The sequence below is a fragment of the Myxocyprinus asiaticus genome, chromosome 36, assembly GCF_019703515.2.
Source record: "Myxocyprinus asiaticus isolate MX2 ecotype Aquarium Trade chromosome 36, UBuf_Myxa_2, whole genome shotgun sequence".
Taxonomy (NCBI): Eukaryota; Metazoa; Chordata; class Actinopteri; order Cypriniformes; family Catostomidae; genus Myxocyprinus; species Myxocyprinus asiaticus.
In genome coordinates this window covers 23263933-23288990 of record NC_059379.1, presented here as the reverse complement: position 1 = coordinate 23288990, position 25058 = coordinate 23263933, and the positions used below count along the sequence as shown (strand labels likewise).

Here is a 25058-nt window from a genome sequence, read left to right as displayed (position 1 = left end):
TGGAATACCATTTCCCGACGGCTCCTTGGAATCAAGAGTTGGGTTGTATCCTCTTTGGTCCGAGTGTCCTGTGTCACTCTATACAACCACTCATTTATAATTGCAAAATAAGGGTATGAGAGGGTGATGTCCGGCTGGAGTCATTGACCATCGATGACTCTCACTTGGTCAAAGGCGTGTTTGAGGGTTTCGTCTCACGACTGCTCCAAAGGGAAATCCCCGTTAGGGAATTCCCTGAGAAGGGGAGGGGCTGCAGCCTCTCCCCCTCTCTCGTCATTATGACATGGAGCTGTCGAGGATGGCCCCGGCTCCGCCTCCCCTGCCAGAGCATCGCACATCACACATCTCCCTATTTTCGTACAGGACCCATCCACGCAAATTCCCTTTAATAAAACTCTAAAATCAGGCCAATCAGTCCCCAAAATCAGCGGATGGGTGAGGCGGGAACTAACCGCGGCCTCCACTCTATGCTTTTTCCCCCAAAATTTAATCGTCAGGGTCACCACCGGATACTTGTGAATATCCCCGTGTACACATTTCACCTTCACCGTTTTAGTTGTGACCAATGCCTCGGGTTGAACCAGGCATTGGTGGATAGTGGTTTGATTACATCCTGTGTCCACCAACGCCTGGTGAGTACCCCCCTTGACACTTACCGGTATCCGGTACGCTCCGGCCTGGTCAGGGGCAGCCTGTGGGAGGTCAGAGACCCGCACCACCGTCCCCAGCTCCATCAGAGGGCACTGATCTCGGAAGTGGCTCAGGTCTCCGCACCTCCAGCAGGCCGGCCCAGGCGCTATGCCCGCACTTGCGTCGGCGGGCGCCCCCCTCCTGAGGGGGAGAGCGGCGGGGCATTGGGATAGGGGTAGGTGTCGCCTCCCACACCCGGGGAACTGATCTCAGGGGCTGAAGTCCTCCTCGTCTGCGTGGGGCAGGAACGGGACCTGGAGAGAGAGCAGAACGAGAGGAGAGAGGGGAGGGGGAAGAAACAGAAGGAGGAGAAAAAATGTAGGAGGGCTCTTCCGCCCTGGGGATCGTCGCCATGTGGTCCTCCGCAAGCCGGACAGCTTCCTCCAACGACGCCGGGCGGTGGCACTGGACCCACTCCGCCGTCCCTTTTGGCAGTCGATGTGTGAATTGCTCCAGTACCACCTGGTCGATAACTCCATCGATGTCGCGGTCCCCCGCTAGCAGCCATCTTCGGCAGGCGTCACGGAGCCGCTGGGCGAAGGCAAACGGGCGGTCGGAACTCTCCAACTTCAAGCCCTGGAAGAGTTGACGACTTTCCTCCGGAGTGCGACCAACCCGTTGCAAGATGGCTCTCTTTAAATCTCCGTAGGCCAGGAGGCTCGTCTCTGGTAGTTGTTGAGCCGTGAGCTGGGCTTCCCCGGACAATAGTGGGATCAGTCAGGCCACCCATTGGCCGAGCGGCCAACCCCAGATCTCGGCTGACAGATGAGGTAGCATAATTAAAATTACACAGTTATGATTGTTTTACTACAAACTTTGAGACTAAACTAAAACTACATATCAGCTAACATAGCATACTGATACACATACAGCTACATACTACTGAACTATACCAGACAGTTTACAGTTATGTTGCACTACTGTATGTTTTGTATGTCATATGTTGTACTACGAATAAGAAACCAGCGTATTTGCTTACATTTATCCTGTATACTTGACTTTTAGTATAAAGAGAAAATCGTTTAAATTATTTGAAAGTTACGAAGCAAGATAGCTAGCAATTGGTCAGCGTTAGCAGGCAAGATCAAGTTAGCTAAAATTACACAGATCAATCCTTATGGCACTATATTTCACATGCTTTGCATTTATGTAAGCTTACCTGTCCAATAAGAAGAATGCCAATTCAGGGTCGGTTTTGATCCCCAAAACCAAACGAAGGTCCCTCCAGGAATCAAATGCCCTGCCGATGTTCACTCTAGTTTTCACTCGACCACGATCACGTTCCCGCTTAGCCAGACGGGATTTAGTAGATAATTATTTTATTTATTTATTTATTTATTTTTTTGGTTTACTCAGAGTTTGTGTAGGAGTCGGTGTTGTGCTGGGAGGCGGCCGTTTGCTGGATTCCATCTCTAAGATAACGTTACCTAGTGTTGCAGTTTGTTGTCGCTGTTGAATAGCGGAAGAGAAACTACTGTCAGAGGCAAGGCTCTCGTGAGCATGCATAAACGTCACATCCTTTGGATTTTCCTGGCAAAAGCGACCCGCTCCCTTCGCATGAAAATCAGTCTACAGGCTTTAATAGGCAACCTAGGAAGTCCGGGAAGGGCTCATTATTTTAAGTTGCATTACAAGCCGTTCACACATTAGCAAAACAAAAAAGCAGTTTTTTTGAAAACCTGTATAGGTCCCTAGCAATTTTTAGACCAAGTCCATTTAATCCTTCCACAGCAGATCACACTGCGGTCCACTGATTGTAAAGCTGGGTTTTATCCCAGAAAACTTCTCCTCAGATGTGGATAACAGTTACTCATTAATTCCTCTGTATGTATTCTTGTTCGGTGGTCTAGTGGAGATGAATTATATAATGACACAAGTATAAACATCAAAGTTCCATCGATTGCAAACACTGAGCTTGCTTAGCATGTGGGTGGTGGAAACCATACAAGGGACTGACTGCATGAACCACAAACAGAGCACAAATGGTGTGTTGCCATGACGAGAGCGTTTGCACGAGAAGATGGTGTAAAGGCAATTTGCAATCAAACACTTGGGAGGAAGTTCTCCCAGTGGAGATGAGTCAGCTTCTTACACAAAAACAAAACAAACACTAAGATACCCAGGAAACTGAATAGAAACAAGCATGGGATCACTCCCACTTATCTGCTACTTCTGTCAAAATTTCAAGAGAGTAGGCCACAAAGTCTGTGGTGTACAAAGTGAACAGCATGTATGGTTAACAGGAACATTTTGGCCCAAAAATAATTAAAACAAATGTTCTTCAAAGCTAAAAGGTGTTTTTTCTATTTTCTATTTTTCTATTTGCAACATCTGGCAGCCCATCAACATTGAAAACAAATGCTTATATATGCTTAAATATGTGGCCCCCACAGCTGTCAGCTTATACAATGCCCCCTCAATAGGGCACTGTGACTATGAGGGCCCCCAGCCTGCTTATAGGACCCTTTTGCCTTTTATGTTTCTCATAAAAACAAATTTGAGCAACTCTATAAAAATCTGAATTTTCTGACTATTATTTCATACTTTAGGCTTCATAGGGTTAAGCTTTATGCTTTGTATGAAAAGTTCTGTCGAACAAAAACATTTATTATACTATTCATTGCTATAACTGCATTACTCCCCAATATTACAAAAAAATAACTGGGCTGAGGTGGTTGGGAAAAAGAAGATACTGATATTTTATTTTGTGTGGTACAAAAGTACTGACCTAGAAACGTAACATTTGTCGAGACAAACTATAATGTTGGTTTGACAAAAATTTGTCTGAAAGTTTAAAATAGTTTTAAATGCTTGAAGTTAGAAATTTTTACAGGTCTTACAGTAAAAGAAAGAAAGAAAGAAAGAAAGAAATAGAGCATCTTAAAGCAGATTAAAGGGCTTATGAGTAAGTTTTGACAACTGAAGTTTGAAATCATGAACATTCAAAAACAGACTCTTAGATCATTTAAAAATTCTGTCAATATACAGTAATCTACTCTAAGGGAGTTTGGCTTACATGATGCCTTCACAGGGCTTTTTGATGGGAGAACAATAATGGTAGTCAAGGTGTGGGGTCATTGCAAACAGAATTGCCTGAACTCTTTGCAAAGTTTCACCAAACCCATATGTACATGCTGTAGGAGTCTATTTGTTAAATTCTTTATATTTAAAGTGTTTGATGAAGTTAAAATGTCAATGTATTATTGCCCCTTTAAATATGTGCATGTTTACACATTTATTACACATTTTGTTGCATTCTTGTTTTTTGAATGCATAATTTGTAGTATTTACAAGTATTTAGACTGAGTTTACATTATTTATAACAAACTTTAAAATGGTACTGTCTCTTTAAGAACAGTGGGTGTTCAGCAAACCTGTTTCGGTTGAGTGGTTTCTTACCACGGCAGGGCTGTATGTTTGAGTTAATCTGACTGTAAATAACAGAATTGGTATTAAAAGGAACTTAAATCAATGAAAACTGGCAGCGTGGATCTCAACTTTGAAAGATATTTGGACTAGGGAGGCCCTAAAAGAAAACTGGCCCCAGGGCCCTTGCTAGTCATAATCCGCCCCTGTACTGAACAAATGGCTTATTCCATTTTCCATATTAACAATTCAATACAAGCTTGTTCTTGCTCAATGGAGTTTTTTTTTTTTTTTTTTTTTTTTTTCTTGGCAACTTTGAAACATATTTAACATAAACAATACTTATAAACATCACTCAACGTACAGTTTGCCTGAGGTCCACAGATCTGAGGACACTGGAGTAGGACCCCTCAAACCATCTGACCTTTCCCCTTTCCCTGTTAGGGACTAAAGTTTAATACACTGTAAAAAGTGGTAACCTGGAATACCTTAAATATCTATTTCTACTTGATCTAACCCTTATTAGTTTTGTTGGATTAGCCTAAAGTAATCAAGTTGATTCAGACATGCTAAGTAATATTTTTGACTTGAATGAAACCAGTTCATTTAGACATTACCACATGAAGCACGTTTTTTAGGTAACACATTTTTCAGTGTACTTTGTATGTTTCTTGGGTAAAATACTCAGTTTTAACTTTGAGTGGCAAAGTTTATTAAAAAAAAAGAAGAGGGAAAAAAACAGACTCCAGTATGTTCCGTATAAGGCTGTTCACTTGATCATACATTCAGTCTAATACAGTACTTCATGTAAGTATGCAAATGCAGATTTAGCTGCTTGGCCATCACATTCAGGGACGTAGCTAGTGGGGTAAAAGTTGGTAATGATTCTGGGGCCCAAATGTCCAGGGGGCCCCATAACAAATTCTAAACTGTATGTTTTAATAGGAAAGGCCTGGAACAATATACAGTCAGGGGGCCCAGATTACCTTGCTGCGGCCCTGATCAAATTACAAGCATGCAATCCTGTTAAACATCCTTAACATGCGTTCTTGGATTACTGTGGCAATAGCAAACCTTAGTACTTAAGGGGGCGACAGAGTTACCTCCTTGTGTCAAAATGTTGACGGGTTGTATTATTATTCTGGTAGTAGCTAACAATAAATGTCAACTGGCTTTCTCAGCAAGATTCTCTGCAAATTGTTGCTCCGCCATGACAGTAGTTGGCCTGAAAGAGACTGAGCGTACAACAGAAGATGACAGTTCAGTTCACGCTAACACCAACTATAGTGCCCCATGTGGAAATGCTGAGAATGCAACGCATACTTGCATTGTTTTATGAATTGCAGTTTGACATAAACTCAGCAAAAAAAGAACGTCCTCTCACTTTCAACGGCTTTTATTTTCAGCAAACTTAACATGTGTAAATATTTGTATGAACATAAAAAGATTCAACAACTAAGACATAAACTGAACAAGTTTAACAGACATGTGACTGACAGAAATGGAATAATGTGTCCCTGAACAAAGGGGGGGTCGAAATCAAAAGTAACAGTCAGTATCTGGTGTGGCCACCAGCTGCATTAAGTACTGCAGTGCATCTCCTCCTCATGGACTGCACCAGATTTGCCAGTTCTTGCTGTGAGATGTTACCCCACTCTTCCACCAAGGCACTTGGAAGTTCCCGGACATTTCTGGGGGGAATGGCCTTAGCCCTCACCCTCCGATCCAACAGGTCCCAGACATGCTCAATGGGATTGAGATCCGGGCTCTTCATTGGCCATGGCAGAACATTGACATTCTTGCAGGAAATCACGTACAGAACGAGCAGTATGGCTGGTGGCATTGTCATGCTGGAGGGTCATGTCAGGATGAGCCTGCAGGAAGGGTACCACATGAGGGAGGAGGATGTCTGGCCCCAGACCATGATGGACCCTCCACCTCCAAATCGATCCCGCTCCAGAGTACAGGCCTCGGTGTAATGCTCATTCCTTCGACGATAAACGAAAGTCCGACCATCACCCCTGGTGAGACAAAACCGCGAATCATCAGTGAAGAGCACTTTTTGCCAATCCTGTCTGTTCCAGCGAAGGTGGGTTTGTGCCCATAGATGACGTTGTTGCCGGTGATGTCTGGTAAGGACCTGCCTTACAACAGGCCTTCAAGCCCTCAGTCCAGCCTCTCTCAGATTATTGCAGACAGTCTGAGCACTGATGGAGGGATTGTGCATTCCTGGTGTAACTCGGGCAGTTGTTGTTGCCATCCTGTACGTGTCCCGCAGGTGTGATATTCGGATGTATCGATCCTGTGCAGGTGTTGTTACACATGGTCTGCCACTGTGAGGACGATCAGCTGTCCTTCCTGTCTGCCTGTAGCGCTGTCTTAGGGATCTCACAGTACTGACATTGCAATTTATTGCCCTGGCCACATCTGCAGTCCTTATGTCTCCATGCAGCATGCCTAAGGCACGTTCACGCAGATGAGCAGGGACCCTGGGCATCTTTCTATTGGTGTTTTTCAGAGTCAGTAGAAAGGTCTCTTTAGTGTCCTAAGTTTTTATAACTGTGACCTTAATTGCCTACCGTCTGTAAGCTGTTAGTGTCTTAATGACCATTCCACAGGTGCATGTTCATTGTTTATGGTTCATTGAGCAAGCATGGAAAACATTGTTTAAACCCTTTACAATAAAGATCTGTAAAGTTTATTTGGATTTTTACAAAATTATATTTAAAATACAGTGTCCTGAAAAAGGGGCGTTTCTTTTTTTGCTGAGTTTATTTCCAAACGCAATGACACACAAACTTGAGTTTGTGTAGATAGAAGCATTGGCATTCACATACTTGCATAGAGGTTTTCAATGTCCTTTTCCAGACAAGTCATTCAATTTTGAACAATACACAACTCTATAAACTATTATATTATAAACTCTATTATAACTAGAAAATAATAGAAAAGATTGGCTTCTTCTGTCAAAATATCAAGAGAGTAGGCAGAAAAATCTGTGATGTGCAAAATGAACATCTTGCATGCTTGACAGGAACGTTGTGGCTCCAAAAAATCAAAATGTTCTTCAAAAAAGAGGTGTTTACTCCATATTTTCAGTTCCATACAAGCTTGTTGATTTTGTTTTTGTCCTTATACCAACCTTGAAACATACACTTCAAAAACTAAAGCCGGTGGAGTGCTCATCACTCAATTTACAGTTTGCCTGAGGTCTCTGTGGTATATAAATTGCCTGATGTATTAGAAACAATTTTGGAAACAAAGAAAACCTATCTGTTGTAAAAACTGTACAGGGAACTTTCTGTAAAAACAGCTCTAATAACCGCTAATGTATACAGTAGTCTATACTGTTTTTCCAGTAGTACTGTTGAGCACTATGACTCATTGTATGGCGCTCAATACAGAGACATGTGTCAACAACCCTGCTGCAGGGCTAAGTGATTAATTAGTCACAACAGGAGCTCTGCGCTGACAGCTCTGCCTCACAGGTTACACCTCTTTCATCATCATTCACCACTGACAATTCCTCCCTATGAACCAATCGATGGCACTGCTTGTATATACTGTATATATGAGTGCTTATTCTGTGTCTTTCACACCATAGGAGGGAGACTGAACCTGGTTGTAACATAAACCGCACACACGCAGCAAATGGTCATTATCAGAACTATTCAATCTCATTCTTCTTCTTTATTCTGTTCAAAAAGCTAGGTGTCTGGACTGTTTCCTGTCTGAAGTACTAGCCCATAGGAAAGATAAATCACAAATATCTCATTTTTGATATATCAGTTGTTTCTCCTAGACTGCAATGAGATTCAATGGAAATCAAATGAGACTTTTGCGCTGAACTAAGCTATTCACATTAATTTTATAGTTCCACAGTCTTAATGTCCTACTTAGTTCAGTTAGGAAACTCTACATGGCACAAGCCAAGAGGTTCAGTTCCTGATACGCCTCTATGTAAACTAATCCGGCAAATACACCCTTCTGTCAAAACATATAAAACTGGTGCTGACTACAACAGCTTCTACTCTTGTCCAGCAGCACAGCGTTGCAAAGCATTTACCCTCCTCCTCCCCAGCTCCACTTGTCTAGATCAGCTTCACGTGGAGGTTTAAGTGATTTTGTTCTGTAGCAGCAGCATGTGTCTCATCTCAGATGCAGCACATTTCCGACAGCAGCAGCATATTGACTCATGTCAAGCAGCAGTGTGCATAAAGCAGATCTAGTCCGCCAAAACCAAACCTACTCCAATGTCATTTACATTATTACAAATCTTTTATAAACTACTCAGTGAGTTCTCCTAAGTGAGCTGTATGAAAAAATCATCTCATTTGTGTTTATCTTTTTTTATGTCTTCTAAGGAATTTTAGGAGAAACATCTAAGACAAGGTTATGCTTAAATGAAACGTAATTGAGATCTACAATAAGCCTCTGGGCTTTGAAAGAGCAACCTCTGAGCAACAAAATTTTCTCCTGGGTATATCTTTGTTGTCATTTCTCTTTTGAGTGATATTTATTCAGCAATAAAGCAAGGCATATTATTAGAGATTACAAAAAAACAAAAAAAAACTGCTGTCAATTTTGACAAAATAACGATGCCACGCTGTAACAATATTTTGTTTTGTTTGCAGAAGGTGGCCAGATGAACAGCATAATGCAATCCCACCCGTATCCAGCCCTCAGTCAGCTGTCCCATGTCTATGAGCAACAGAAACCAGGAAAAGAGCTCAACAAATATGCTTCACTGAAGGCTGTGGGTAAGAAGGATTTAAACTCAAAAGGATAATTTTTAGCATGTCAGTGTTAAACTCCCATGTGGATCTGTCCTGTGCTAAAATCATAAATTATTCCACTTATTGATTATAGGATTTACTGCAGCATATTTTAGAAATGATTAACATATCTCAGAAAAAAAAAAAAAGAAAGGTTTTAGAGAGGAAAAAAATATTATTTCTGGCACTAAATTGAAATAGCAGTTGACTTAAATTTACTTGGGAATTTTCAAAATTATCTCATTAACTTTTCACAAAACCAAGCAAAAAAGAAGACGGTCGGTTATGTCCAATAGTACAGTCCAAAAAAATATTTAAGATGATTACAAAACATTTGTAAGAGCAAGTTTAATGTTTTATAAGCCAGGTTGAACACACTTTTATTTTATAAAACACACAGTTCAGACTCTAAATTCTGATTGGATGAGCTTTTAAAGTTGTAGTAAAATGCAGATAAATGCACACCTGTGACCTCACATTCTATATTCAAGAGGTCATGACATGAGTAATCAAATTGTTCTTGATCTTTTGGCATATAAGAGGTCCTTGTGCTATAAAAACATACTGTAAGTTTCAGAACTTAAATCTTTTCTCCTCACTGCAAAAAGAGCATTTGTTGAAACCAAGCTGACAAAACGACTCGTTCTCTATTTCCTCCACATTGCGATGTCACACTGTGGTAGACATTTGCATCTGACCGCCTCCACAACAGCACATCAACGCCTAATTTACCTTATCACTTCCATAACCCCGCCCAGTAGTGGTGAGCAGTGAGATGGCAGGTCAGTTAAGAGCAGGGAGCCAATCAGAACAGAGGGCATTTACTGTCAAGTCTTAAAAGAAGCAGCAGCACCAAAACTGAGCGTTTCTGACAGAGGTGAGAATGAGGGTGGAAAATAATCATGTTTTACTAATATATTATTTTTCTGTGCAAAAAAACTTTACTAATATTATCACTGAACCTCAAGGGACATATTAAGAAAAGGCATGTCATGACCCCTTTATAAGAATATTATGTGATATTTTTCTATATGTATTCTTAAATACGAGTTAAACTCAGTTGACAGCATTTGTGGCATAATGGTGATTAACACAACAAGTAATTTTGACTTTTCCTAAAAAAATAAAAAATAAAACAAAGCAAAAATCTTGGTCACAGTGAAGCACTTGCAATGGAAGTAAATGGGGCCAATCCGTAAACGTTAAAATACTAACTGTTTCTAAAGTATAGCCACAAAACATGCACATTAACATGGTTTTAGTGTGATAAAATCTCTTACTAAACTTTTTTGTGCAAAGGTATATCCAATTTTACAACTTTGTTGCTGTGGCAATGTAATGTTGTTGACAAATAACTAGAAGTTCATCCATCTACAACAGTCCATCACAACACTGATGATTTAAACAACTTTACAGCTCAAATATTACACCACAGACTTTAATGTAAGAATAATTAATGTACTATAAGTACTTTTATAAAATTATAAGCTTCACATTTCTTTCTTTAAGCCCTTTTTTCTTTTTTGGTCCCAATTACTTCTCATTTACAGTTACAGTAAGTGCCTCACTGTAACTTCTATTTTTGCATTTTTTAAAAAAAAGAAAAGGATGGACGAGTCAAAATTAATTTTTGTGGTAATCAACACTATGTCAGAAATGCTGTCGACTGAGGTTAACTTGTATTAAACAGGGAATATTAATATAATGCATCAAGTTGCTACATTGCTTTGTAACCGCAAACAGCCTACAGTTAGGATAATGAGCTATATTAGTTGTGGAAGAATTGTTTATTGTGATAAGTATTCATAATAAATTGAACTTTATTGAGTATTAGTGTATTTTATCATAGTGCTGTTGATTTCATTTTATAAAAGCAATAAGACATGTAAACCTGTGGGCTACAAATATTTTACCATGGTTAAGGGTACTTTTAGACACTTTGCATTGCATTGCAGTACTAAGCAATTTCTGACTCTGTTAATCTCGCCAAGTTCTTGCATGACTTGTCGTGGTTCAAATGTGGTGATGCTACTAATGTTTCTACATCTGATCACCTGAAAATTTCTCAATCATTATGACACGACGCCTAAAGGCCAGTGAGAATATCACTGATGCTTGTAATTTATACTGTGAAATCACCTAAAGCTTTCTTCCCTGTCTTTACCAGGCATGCAAAATGTTCTAATGTCACCTCATCATGGATGACATAAAATGAGATTATTGAGCAGAGAAAAACTGACCTTCTGGCATTACAGTTATTTTTTTCCTTATGTAATTGCCTCTCCTATGAAAATTTCCAAAGGTCCAGAATTCTTCACCTTAGCTATGAAAGTTCCAATTTTGCCAATCAATACTACTCTCTCAGTCCCCAAATACTTCTCTAAGGTCACAGAATTGGATTTCTATGAGACATAGAGAAGTGGAGCTAACTAATTAAGGCCTTCACCAGAATATCCTCCCAACAAAACCCACATCCCCCATACCTTTGAGATACAGATGGTACTAACTTCATGTGTGGAGTCAGAGTTGCAAGTTGATAGATATTTGAACTGTGTCTAGGGGCACTAGTAACAAAACCTCAGTTTCATCTTGATTATGGCTCTTGAGGATATGCACCGTTGAGCACTGTAATTGATTCACCTGTCTGTTGTGATTATCAGTGCATCTGATATGGGGGGGTTGTGCACCAGTGGAAAAATGTCTGCCACGCACCATGTCTCACTCCCTCCCACAGGGGCAGACGAGCGATAAATAAGATTTATCATCACACCGCAGACCAAACTCGTTTCAAGCGTGAAAAGTTTATCTTCAAGGTCGTCAAAGCAACCGACCATTAAAAGCAGACTGAGAAACTCACACTAGGATGCCCAGTATTCTAAGAGTAATGATTTCCGTTTGAACATAAATCACTTGGTAAAGGGACACAACACCTTGTGGAACACGACAGGCCATACTTGCGCTACCAACAGATTGAAAACCATCACTGCATTCACCCTAAATTCATGCATTCAGTTAGACTAAATGCTGTTTCAGTAGCAAAGGAGGGAAACTGACCAAACTATTGCACTTTGTATCATTGGCCATTGTTGGCTGGTTTCAGAATATTATATGCAAATGTTCCTTATATAACTGGCATTTTGTTTGTGAATGAATCTGTGTTTATGAACAAAATCTTTTAAGTGAACAAATTGTTCTTGTTCACTTCCATACACTGATTCATATTTCTTGTTCATTTAAGTCTCTCCCTTTCATAGCCATAAATGCATGTGACTGCTTTGGTGGCTTTCCTGCCTGTCAAGAATATACGTGAGAAGTGTCACTGGTATACTTATGAATGGGAAACATCGTAACACTGAATATGGCGGCTCTAGGAATGGAAGTCCCACCATACAGTTAAAAGCAGCCTGGTCTCATGAACATTACGTGACCGTGGCAACATTTTTGCAAAACAAAATGACCTGCCTTGTTACATGTTTGGCTGCAGTTCCTCTGTGAAATGTCCAGCAGGGGGCGCCAAAAGCAAGTGAAACTGCGTCATAATCAGAAGAGGTTAAGGTGAATATTTGATGGAGGTTTTAATGAGTAAAATGTACCTCCCAAACCTACAATTGTAACCTGAACCTAGCCAATAGTGATCTAAAATGAAATGAGAGGTAGACACCCTTAACCAACAGCTAAACCTAACCAATAGTGTCCAAAAACACTATCACAGCACATTTTCTGAAGCAACCACATTTCATTTTGTGTCACTTCTATGACACTTCCATCTCACGTGTCAGCTTGGCTTACCACAATCTTCCGAGTTCAAAGTCCAACACTCTATCTGGTGAGCTTTTGCTGAAGTGTTAAAAAGTAGAAGCATTAAAATGTATTGTTTATCAAATTATGCATCACAATAAAAGTGTTTTGATATCATAACATAGCAGTGTGCAAGGCTTAGATTTGGCTTGAACATTGGGGGGTTGCAGCGTGAAGCATTTATTGTTTCCATTGATCATGGTATAAATATTGGTTGGGGGGGGGGGGGGGGGTTGGGCTTACCTACCCTCCATTCCCCCTGGAATCTATGCCCCTGGCAGTGTGTGAGTAATAAAGGGAAAAATACATGTTTATAAAGTCATAATCAGACATTGTACTCATGATTTGTATTATAGTAAATTCAGTTATAATAACGTTCATTCTAGACTAGGCTGGTTAAAAGTGTTTTTCTTTCTTTGTTTTCTTTTTTTTTTCTTTTTTTTTTGGCAAAGACATTGCCTGTCAGTTTTAATTGAGAATGTGCATTAGCTGGACCAGCCTGAAAAGTTTTTTTTTTTTTTTTTTAGCATAATCTATTGATACACAATTGATATGAATATGATACTGATTTGTCAGATTTTATTGCTGATTTGAAATATTTTATTTTCTTGACCGACCATTTTGGAGATTCCTGTCTTTCCCCATTCAAGTCGATAGGAGCTGTACTTGAATCCATAGGAAATAGCTTCCCACAAGCAGCCGGAGGTGTTATGAACATGGCTGCCAAATGACATGACTTGCCTTATAGGGAGTTTGCTATAGCATGAGCCAGTAGCATTTGAGTGCGGGCTGCAAAGGATCATATCATTGGTTTGACCAATTAAATAAATATGCCCCTTCACTGAATGAGTCAGTAACTTGAGTCTAAACGAGGTGTATTGTTCACAACAAGGAGAGAAGTAGATTTATCATATTTATTTTTTTTGTAGATTTAGTAGATTTGAAGACACAAATTTCAATAGTGGATAAAAAGTCCTGTTTTGGTTGTGAACAACTCTGTGCTTTTTTAACGAATCATTTGAATCAATTATTCAATGACTCATTTTATTATGAGCATATGCATATATATATATATATATATCTCACCATCTACTGGTGTAAAGATGTAATCTGCATAAATGGTCACTGATCGAATCAGATTCAAAAGACTCAGGTCAATGGGATGAATCAAAATCCCCACCACTAGGTCATATCATAAATCTTTAATTATTTTCTTTATAGTTTTACTAATGTTAGTAAATTTTATCATATTTTAGTTTTCATGACCATTTTTCACCCTCTCTGTGGTCCCCCTTTTTCTTTTTACTTTGCATGTGAAATAAGGAACACACTGGTTAACAGGTTTGCTTTCTGGTCCACAAATGTTTTTAACTCCAATAACAGCGAATACCTGCAAAGCGTGCATTATATTGTGAGAGGATCACAAAGCAATCTACGCTAAAATGCAATTCTGCTCTCTTCCAGTTACCTCATCATGACTGGGCCTGCTATTTTTCTGAAAATCCCACAAGAATCTTTTACATGTAAACATGGATGGTTATGTGTTGAGGCATTCATTCAGGTTGCAGTAGTTCGGAACGAGTCTTTTGTGCTGCTCAGTTTCAATAAATGCTCTTTTTGGACTTCAGAGGAAGTTCTAAAAGTCACAGTATATTTTCATTGTACATCAAGCTCCTTTGATTCCTCATGACATGACCCCTTAATGTATGACAATTTTTTACACAAATACAATCTCCAATGTCTGCAACTAATTCATTCTTCCTCTCTATCTTGCTGTCAGCGGCCAAAGCCAATGGTGACTTCCTCAACAAGCAACACCGCCACTTGGTTGAGTTGGCGGCTAAGGGAAGCCTGCCCCTTCATTCAGTAAGAATGGAGCATGTGGAGCCCACAGCTTCCTACGTCACAGAGGTCCCATGCCTCAAGCAAAATGGACAGAAGCCCAAGAGCAGTAAAGGCAATGTGTCCCATCCCGCAATGACCTACAGTTCCAATACCATCGCAAACCCAGGCATTCTGAGGAGCTGGGAGGCCACAGAGACTGTGGGTCGACGCAAAACCTACGGCCCCAGGAAGCTGTGCACAGTGGAGCAGGTTAATGAGCTACACACTGCCCGCAGTCATCATTACCTACCCACGCAACCCTACTTTGTAACCAACAGTAAGACGGAAGTGACTGTGTGAGAGGCTGAGTATCCTTTGAAGAGAGCAACAGAGAGCCAAAAGTGATTATCGTCAAAAAACGACTCTCCACACTGCCCCAAGAAGACTGGAGGCACAGTAGGGGTGAGCATGTGATGCTATGACTGGGCACCAGAGCCACCATCCGCTGACTATGAGGCCAGGAATACTTTGAATTGTTCACCAATATTTATATCCACTGTAACAATGGTGTGTTTGTGTTCTGTCAGTGACAAAGAAACAGATGTAAAGAGCTGGCACAAGAAAATATTCAGATCAAACTAGAAATTGTTTATTGTAATAAGATCTAATAAACGTATACAGAGAGAATGGCTATAGAAAGACACGACATAAGTGAAATGAAAAACATTGCATTATCTATCCCAGATATTAAAGGGCTGGCATGGAGTATGAATCACAAGGTGATGCTCTTAACTAAAATAAGACACCATAAATGGGTCAGGTGCAAATATTGATTTGATGACAGGAACAGTATTTTAAAAGATGGTGGAAAAGACAACAGTGGCAACTGGTTTGAGGCTGTGCCTTTTGTTTTCACATTATAAAGTATCTTGGTCAAGCAGCTAAAAACAAATGCTAAAACATGTTTGATTCTGGAGTCAGAAGAGGTGGCCACATATGCTAATTATTTCATGCAGAGTGCCACGAGGTAGCATTGTCATGCCATGAGCAACACTGTTAAAAGAACATAGAGTCTTGGGCACATTTGTGTCTGAAAGTCCTTGATCTTTGGTCTCCTTTTTGTGTAACATTTGGTGTTACTTTCTTATGTGTACTCTCAAATGCATAAGAGCATGTTGAAATACTTGTTAAATGTTTTTTCACATCAGTAGGTGTATCTGCAGCTCAGTTGCTGCCACATTTAAAGGGATATATTTTACCCAAAATTTGATTTGGTCACTGTGAAGGTCGGGGAGTTTAGAGAAAGGTCTGTTCCAGGTTAAATTAACTATGGTTTTACTATAGTAATCTTGTAGAAACCATGTTTTTGTTTTTTTTGGTGGAAAACATAGTTTTAATGCAATTAATCATAGTGTTACTACAGTTATAGGGTGTTAATATAGTAACCATGTTTAATTTTGTGGTTACTATGATTTTGCTACAAAATACCATGGTAAAACTATGGTTACTGTAGTAAAACCATGGTTAAGTTTTGCAAGGGAAGGTTAGGGTTAGGGGTTGGTGTGAGGTGTCTGTGGGACTCTAAATAAACACAATAAACAAGCTGTAGTGTTGCCCCTATACTGTTTGTTAGTATTTAATTAGGGGTGCAAATAGTATCTGCCACTATTTGCATCAGGGTGCAAATAGCATCTAACACTAATATTTTTGGTTGCTATTTACACTTTGTGTGTGTAAATGGCATCTATCACTATTTGACTTCGCAAATAGCCTCTGCTGTTTTTAAATATTTGGCAGAATATTAGGAACTAACAGCCTCAATCAACAGTCACTTTCATTGCATTCTGCCCAACATCACCTTTTGCATTCCATGGAAGAAAGAAAGTCACACAGGTTTGGAACAACAAATGAGGGTGAGTAAATAATGACATAATTGTAATTTTTTTGGGTGAAGGTTTTTTGCTCTTTTGCTTTCACAATGTGTCGTACAGAAGGGACTATTTATTTTTATTCCAAAAAATTTGATCATATAAGTATATATATTTATACCATTGCCAGTATATGTATGCAAATTATACAGTACATTGTGCCAAGAAGTAGCTGGTTAAAGATGATGTGTTCGGTTATTATTTAGCATTATTTATTATCTGATTTATTCAACAGTATGTTGGAAACATAATGTTTCTGTTGCTACATCATGCTATAATGGAGTGGTAGGTCTTGCAGTGAAGATTAACTTTAAAATGGAGTAATAGAACTGGAATAAAACAAAAAATTTCACCCTTTTTCCCCCTCCCATCTCTGTCTTTGGTGTTAACAGGATGTTGCATTGTGAGAGTTTTGTAAACAGGTCGATGAACTGTGTTGTATCCAATTGAGTTAATTCAGCAATGCGTAAACCTGGAAATATCAGCCCAAAGAACTTGACCCCCTCCTGCACTCTGAGTGATCATGTGGAATAACTCTAGTCTAGGATGGATCCTGTCAGCCTCACTGCCTATTGAAAATGTCTATCTGGTCCATGCCTCTCAGTTATTCTGTTGTATGTTGTGTGTTGTGTGTGTGCATGTCATGCTGAGCAGTAAGCAGAGCCACAGTTGCATGTTTTTGCATCATGGCATATTACCTTTGCTGATCTATTTTCATTTTTCACTTTTTTACATCATGCATTAAATCTGAAATAAAGAGAAGCTTGAGAATAAATAAAGTATAGAGTATGCAGCTGTACATCTACTGAAACCCCTTTAAACAACACATAACACACACTCTCTTACCAAATTATAAAGTTACATCCAAGGCCATTTTGTGGCTTGTTTTATGAAAAAAAGCCAAGGAAATAGACAGCAAATCTTTCATCTCTGGCTATTCTGAGGAAGTCCCAGATTGATTTAAGGAAGAGGAAGGCCTCTGATTGATTCAATTCAGGCATTTTGAGCAAGAATAAGTCAGCTAATCCAATCCTCAGCTGCGCGCATTCACCTCTGAACAGGTGCCTGAAATCAGTCTGTGATTGAATGAGCCTGTTTCTTTGGGGGCTTTGTACAGCTGCCAGAAATCAAAGTTCTACTCAGCGAATTAAGATTGAGGTTGCTAGTGACCCAGTTAACTGAATCAGCATGGCCTGTTCAGTATAGGCAGAGTGTATTAGCAGACTGGGTGGTTTTGCGTGCTGAGGTACCAGACTGAGCCTTGCATTAACCAGAGAAGCCATGGATTTTACCATAGCTTCCATTTTGATATGAATTGGAGAGAGTAAAAAAGTTAGTAAAGCAACTTTTGGACAATGCTAAGCCTGAAAATCCTTCTTGGATCAATATTATTACATATGGCTTATCCAGCCCACAATATAGAATCTACATTATCTTGTTTGTTGGGTTAACCCATTACATTACACAATTTTAGCTCCAGTATGATTAATATACTGTACATTCTTTTCCCATTAAAATATTCAACCCTAACCCTAATCCTAACCCTAACCCTGATTAAATTATATAAATTAAGGGCAAACAAGTAATAGAAAATTTAAGATATAATTTTTATGCTTTTTAAAGGTTTTTTATTTTGTATTTTTATGTTAAGTTCTATTGGAAGAGTTATGTCTTTAGATAACAGGGTAACAAATCAATGAAGGGAAACCAATAATTTGTGTTCTTTATTAATCAATGAATCAATAGATGAACTGATACATCAGTGTGACAGGTTCTTTAGCTCTCTTATGAAGGAGGAAGCAGAGGCCAGGTAAACAGTCGACGTAAATCTTTTATTTACAATGCTTTTCAGCGTTCAACACAAAAGTTTGCTTTTCAGCACAACAGTCACACACACACAAGACTGCTGCGTGCGTCGCTCTCTCTCCCCTACAGCGGTTTGTATTGCCCTTTTATCCCTCTCCACTCTCACTGCAAACACAAAACAGCTGTTAGAGGTGATTTCCCACAGGTGTCAATCCTTACCGGTCTGTCTCTCCCGGCCTTGCTCTTGCGTGAACGCCTGCTGACATGCTCCGTCCACTGGACTGGATCAGGTGCCCCCTTTTTAGTAAAATCAGTCAATGGGCTGGTGACGGTCGAATAATTAGTCACAAACCTACGATAATAGCCAGCCAGCCCCAGGAACTGTCTCACCTCCTTTCTGGTCTTAGGTCTCGGGCAAGCTGCAATCGCTGCAGTCTTATCAATTTGGGGCCGCACCTGTCCATGACCCAAGTGGAAGCCCAGAAACCGTACATACACCCATCCACACTTCTTAGGGTTTGCTGTGAGTCCCGCCCATCTCAATGACTTCAGGACAGCCCTCAGATGCTGCAGGTGCCGCTGTCAGTCATTGCTGTAAATAATGATATCGTCCAGATAGGCAGCGGTGTAAGCAGCGTGCCGTCTGAGGATTCTGTCCATGAACCGCTGGAATGTAGCTGGGGCCCCGAACAAACCGAAAGGAAGGTTGACAAATTGGTGTAAGCCAAACGGTGTGGAAAATGCTGTTTTATCACTGGACATGGGAGTTAAGGGGATCTGCCAATATCCCTTTATCAGATCCAATGTCAAATAAAAGTGAGCCTCGCCTAACTGATCGAGCAGTTCTTCAATCCGAGGCATTGGGTACACATCAAATATAGACACTGCATTGAATTTTCTATTTTCATCTCCCGGTGCAAATTCCCGTAGCCAAGTACCCCTATTATACAGCCAGCTTTGACGTTCTTGAGCCTGGAGCAAATTCTCTTGTGTTAATTGTCCCAGTGTGTGGAGTTTTGCTCTCAGGTCAAGAACGTATTGAATTTCGCCTTTGCTGTTTGAAGGTCCCTCCTCCCAGTTTTCCTGTAGGATGTTGAGCACGCCGCGTGGTTGACACCTGTACAATAATTTGAATGGGGAGAACCTCGTGGAGGCTTGCGGGACCTCTGGTACTGCAAATAATAGGGCCTTAAGCCACTTGTCCCAGTTTCGAGCAACTTCGTGCACGATCTTACAAATCATATTCTTTAGTGTCTAATTAAATCGTTAGACCAAGCCGTCCGTTTGGGGGTGGTAAGTGCTGGTCCCAATCGATTTAATCTCCAAAAATTCGTACAGTTCGCATAGTGTACATGACATAAACGTCATGCCCTGATCAGTGAGGACTTCTTTCGGAATCCTCACTTGGGAGATTATTCTGAAGAGTGCCTCCACAACACTATGTTCTGAGATGTTGTGCAGAGGCACTGCTTCCGGAAATCGCGTTGCATAGTCCACCAGAACCAACACAAAGCGATACCCATACCCATGTGCTGTCCGCTCTAATGGCCCATCGATGTCCATGTCAATACTTTCGAAAGGGTCCTCAATCAAAGTAAGGGGACACAATGGCACTTTTGGGGTGGCCACGGGATTCACCAACTGACATTCACGGCATGGCGCACACCACCTGCGAACAACAAATGCCTGGCCAATAGAAATGGGCCACCAGACGGTCTAGTGTTTTTCCCTACCCTAAGTGACCTGCCATCGGATTATAATGAGCTGTCTGGAATAACATTTCCCGACAACTCTCCAGTTCTAACAATTGGGTTGTATCCTCCTTTGTCTGAGCGGCCTGCATCACTCAATAAAACCGATGCTTAATAACTGAAAAATATGGATATGCGAGTGCAACACCTGGCAGGAGGCATTGACCATCAATCACTTTCACTTGATCAAAGGCGTGCCTAAGTGTTTCATCTCGCATCTGCTCCAGAGGGAAATCCCCAGCATGGAATCTTCTAAGGGCTGGGGAAGCCAAGACTTCCCCCTCCCTTATGTCCTCCTGATGTGGAGCTGACGTAGATGGCCCTGGCTCTGCCTCCCCAGCCAGCGAGTCACACACCACACACCGATACGCTTTGTTGCAAGACCCATCCACACACATTCCCCTATGTAGTAAATGCCGGCCAATTCATTCCCAAGATTAGTGTATGGGGGAGGTGGGAATTATCCGTAGCCTCAACACTATGTTTTTGTCCCTGAAATTGAATAGTGACCATCAGTACAGGGTAATTTTGGATATCCCCATGCACACAACTTACCTTCATCCACCGGCTTGTATCCAAAGCCTCAGATTGAACCAAGCTTTGGTGAATGGAGTTTTGATTACAACCTGAATCCACCAAGACTTGATATATACCCCCCTTAATACTCACAGGTATCCGGTACACTCCTGCTCGATTGGGGACGGCCTGTGGCGCGTTGGGGACACAGACCAATGTCTCCACCTCCATCGTGGGGCATCGGTCCTGGAAATGCCCAGGTTCCCCGCAGCTCCAACAGACCGGCCCAAACTTCACGCCCACACCTGCTGCAGCTGATTCACCAGCCTGTGGGGGAGAACAGAGAGGGTTAGGGTGAACGGCCCACAGGACTGGGGAACCGGTTTTGGGGTCAGAATTCCCATTTCCATGGAACAGGAACAAGATGAGAGGAAGGAGAGGGGGAGGGAGGAGAGAGAGTGAGAGAGAGAGAACAAGAGAGATCGCCGGCCCCCAAATACGCCGCCATATGGTCCTCAGCCAGCTGGGCACTGGACCCACTCCGCCATTCCTTTCGGTAGCCGGGCGATGAACTGCTCCAGTACCACCAGATCGAGCACTCCCTCTGCATCGTGTTCTTCAGCCAGCAGCCACCTTCGGCAGGTGTCATGGAGCTGTAGAGCGAATGCGAACGGGGGGCTGAGTTCGCCGAGCGTCAGCGAGCAGAAGTGTTCGCGTTGTTGCTCTGGGCTTCGTCCGACACGTTGCAGGATGGCTTTCTTCAGATCTTCGTACACCAGGAGTTTGGACGCAGGTAGTTACTGGACCGTGAGTTGGGCTTCCCCAGACAACAGCAGCACGAGGTGGGTCGCTCAATGATTGCTGGGCCAGTTCCATGCTCCCGCCGTCCACTCGAAGAGCTCAAGGAACGTCTCCGGGTTGTCTTGAGGTCCCATCTTTGACAGCGTGACATGTGGTATGGCAATAGGTGGGTCCGGGGTCATAGTGGAAGACCCCTTCTGGTGTACAAAGCTCCAAAGCACCTGCCGGTCCTCTGCTTGAGCCTGGAACAGCACCTGGATCCACTACTCCTGTTCCATGCATAGCTCAAGCAGAGCCTGATGTTGGGCTTGGTGGATGCCATGAGGGTCTTGATTACTTCGGCCAGAAGCGAGGACTCCATGATGGCTTTTCTTCCTCCTAATTTTGGGGATTCTGCACCACTGTGACAGGTTCGTTAGCTCTCTTGTGATGGAGGAAGCGGAGGCCAGGTGAACAGTCGACATAAATCTTTTATTTACAATACTTTTCAGTGTTCTACACAAATGTTTGCTTTTCAGCACAACAATCACACACACAAGACTGCTGTGTGTGTCGCTCTCTCTCCCCTCCGGTGGTCTGGATTGCCCTTTTATCCCTCTCCACCCTCACTGCAAACACAAAACAACTGTTAGAGTTGATTTCCCACAGGTGTCAATCCTTACCATTCTGTCTCTCCTGGCCTCGCACATTGCTCGGCCATGCTCCCGTCACCACAATCAATCAACTAATGCATGCATATCATTCCAAAAATTAGATTAGTTAAGTTAGGATCACTTCACATGTAGGCAGGTATACATACTGTAAGCACAAGCAACGTCTAGAGTTACAAATCAAAACTTCATCACAGATATTAAGTACTCACTGACTGCTTTATACTCAAGTCAGAAATCTCCCAATGATGCGCACAGCCTAATTTCAATTAAAGAGAGAAATGGTATTGACTGTGATTAACAGATTGAGCCTGAGATAAATCTGATTGTTATGAGGTTATGATTAATTATGATTATGCTGGATACTGAGAAACTAATCAGATTCAAGGGCTTATTATTTCTTTTCGTATTCCAGTATTGCTACTTGTTCTTATCTATGAGTGGAAAATGCAATTAATTTTGTTTATAGACATTATGCATTAGTACTGTATATCACAATATGGCAGATTCTAACTTTAAAACAACAGTGTAAATACTATTTTTGTGCAGTGTCTTTGTACACATATAACATTTATTAAAGATACACAAAACTGATCCTCAGATCTCAATGGTAAAGGTTCATCTAATTGTTATATGCTTTCTCTATAATTTATTTAATATTGTCTAATGTTCATTTCACAAATAATTAACCAAGTTAAGATGCTTTGGTTTACTGTAGAAACAAATTCTTTGTATGTATGAGTGTATACAAATTTTAAGCTTGCATGTAAGAGTGTCTTTCTTGTTCTCAGTTAAACTTGGGCTATTGAAGATATTTACATGACAAAAGCTATATTTTGTTTTGCTTGTACTACTAAGTAATGCAAAAAGCAAGTTTATTTCATCCATATTACGTTACAGTTTTTCTCAGTCGCTTTGGCTCATTTTTTGAAACAGTCTTAACATTCTCTAAACTGTAAGTGCAATTGTCACAACTGTTTTATGGGACATCACAACTCTATTGCATGTCTGCAAAATGTTGTAACTCACCCCAAAAACTTAATTCATGCTTCAGAACCTAGTTATTGTGTCAGTAAATTGGCCAATGCCACCAAATGAAAAGTTTTTTGTCATAGTGTAAGCCATACTGGTCAAAATGTTTAGATGTTTTTTCACCATGGCAGTCAACCCTGGAAATATTTGTTATATACAAATTTCATTTTTCATCGGGAGTGACAGGGTGCAAATTGGAACATAAAACGTGTTTGATTTTTGAAACGTGGAAACAGGGTGGATACGATGAAGGTGAGGATGTAATTTGAGGTGATAAACTTGGGGCCCATCTTACGTGAGGGGAGATGGAGTGGGATGTCCTGGGAGGACAACCAAACCTTCTGCCCGCACACGTAAGCTGGGGGCTTAGACCAGTGTCTTAACCCGAGCACCAGCCCATATCAAGGCTTCTCTGGTGGCTTTCCAGGTGTGTTGACACCACTGCAAAAATGCATGGACAGATGGGACCTGAGCATTGGGCTCTTGGGTGGGGAACAGAGGGGGCTGGTAGCCGAGGCTACACTGGAAGTGTGATAACCCCGTAGACACCGATGGCAACGAGTTATGAGCGTACTTGACCCAAACCAAATTCTCTCTCCAAGAAGAAGGGTTACGGGAGGCCATACATCGCAGGGTCTTTTCCATTTCCTGGTTCGCTCACTCTGCCTGCCCATTTGTCTGGGGAAAAACTAACTGTTGCCCCCAGCTGTCAACAGAACTCGGCCAAAAAACTTGGCAGGTTTATGACTGCTACCACTGTCTCCCTCACTGAAGGTAATTTTGGGAGTGGAATGAAAGAAGCTGGGCAGGTGGCGGGAGACGCGGTGTGTCGTAGCACTGTGCGGACTTTAGTTTCCACTTCCCAGGATACCATGCCCACCACTCGAGGAGCAGGGAGGATGGTATCCACTGGGGCGGTGGAGGTCTCAATTTTGAACCATCGAGATAAAGAGTCGGGCTTGACTTTTTTGGAGCCTGGATGATACGAGAGGGTGAAATCAAAATGAGTGAAAAACAATGCCTGGCAAGCCTGCCTAGAGTTAAGACGTTTGCCACTACGAATATACTCTAGGTTCTTGAGATCAATCCAAACCATGAAAGGTATCCCCGAACCCTCTAACCAATGACGCCACTCGCCCAAAGCCAACCGGACAACCAGTAATTCCCGGTTACTGACGTCGTAATTCCGTTCTGTAGGGGTCAGTCGGTGTGAAAAGAATGCACACGGATGCATCTTTCCATCCTAGGGAGAGTGCTGAGAAAGGACCACTCCAACACTGACCTCGGATGCATCCACCTCCACAACAAATTGGCTAGCAGGGTTGGGGGTAATTAAAATTGGTGCAGTGGAAAACCACTTCTTAAGTTTAGTAAACGTGGCTTCAGCCCGTGGGGACCAACTAAAGTCAGTGAGCGTGGAGGTGAGATCAGTCAGCGGCACAGCGAGTTGGCTATAGTTGCGAATAAATCTCCCATGGAAATGCTGATCACGCATGACTGTGAGACACGAGAGAGAGAAAAACAAACAACAGTTTGAGCCGGCACACATGCCGGAACCGTGACACATGTAAACAGAAAATTCACATTTGCATGTCCATTTTTACACATTTCTTTCATGTAAAGTCATATATAGTGAACAGAAAATGGTCACAAAATGACATCCATGCAACAAAACAAAAAAACAAAAATGCAACAATGAAAAAACATTCCATGTCATAGATATTTATGGAATATACATGTACACTGGCAGCCAAAAGTTTGGAATAATGTACACATTTTTCTGTTTTGGAAGGAAATTGGTACTTTAATTCAACAAAGTGGCATTCAACTGATAACAAAGTATAGTCAGGACATTACTGATGTAAAAAACAGCATCATCACTATTTGAAAAAAGTCATTTTTGATCAAATCTAGACAGGCCCCATTTCCAGCAGCCATCACTCCAACACCTTATCCTTGAGTAATCATGCTAAATTGATAATTTGGTACTAGAAAATCACTTGCCATTATATTAAACACAGCTGAAAGCTATTTGGTTCGTTAAATGAAGCTTAACATTGTCTTTGTGTTTGTTTTAAAGTCAATATTTGGTCAAAAATGGCAAAAAGGAAACAGCTTTCT

General features: G+C 41.3%; 1 protein-coding gene across 1 annotated transcript in view; it reads left to right on the top strand.

The window, feature by feature from the left end:
- LOC127426724 (protein shisa-9A-like) overlaps positions 1-17138 on the top strand; it is a 39343-nt gene extending 22205 nt beyond the window's left edge. The window contains exons 3-4 of the mRNA XM_051673695.1: positions 8691-8816; positions 14410-17138. Of these exons, the coding sequence (XP_051529655.1) occupies positions 8691-8816; positions 14410-14813 (530 nt within the window). The 3' untranslated portion in view covers positions 14814-17138. The remainder of the gene's footprint in view (positions 1-8690; positions 8817-14409) is intronic.
- Positions 17139-25058: the final 7920 nt, after the last annotated feature.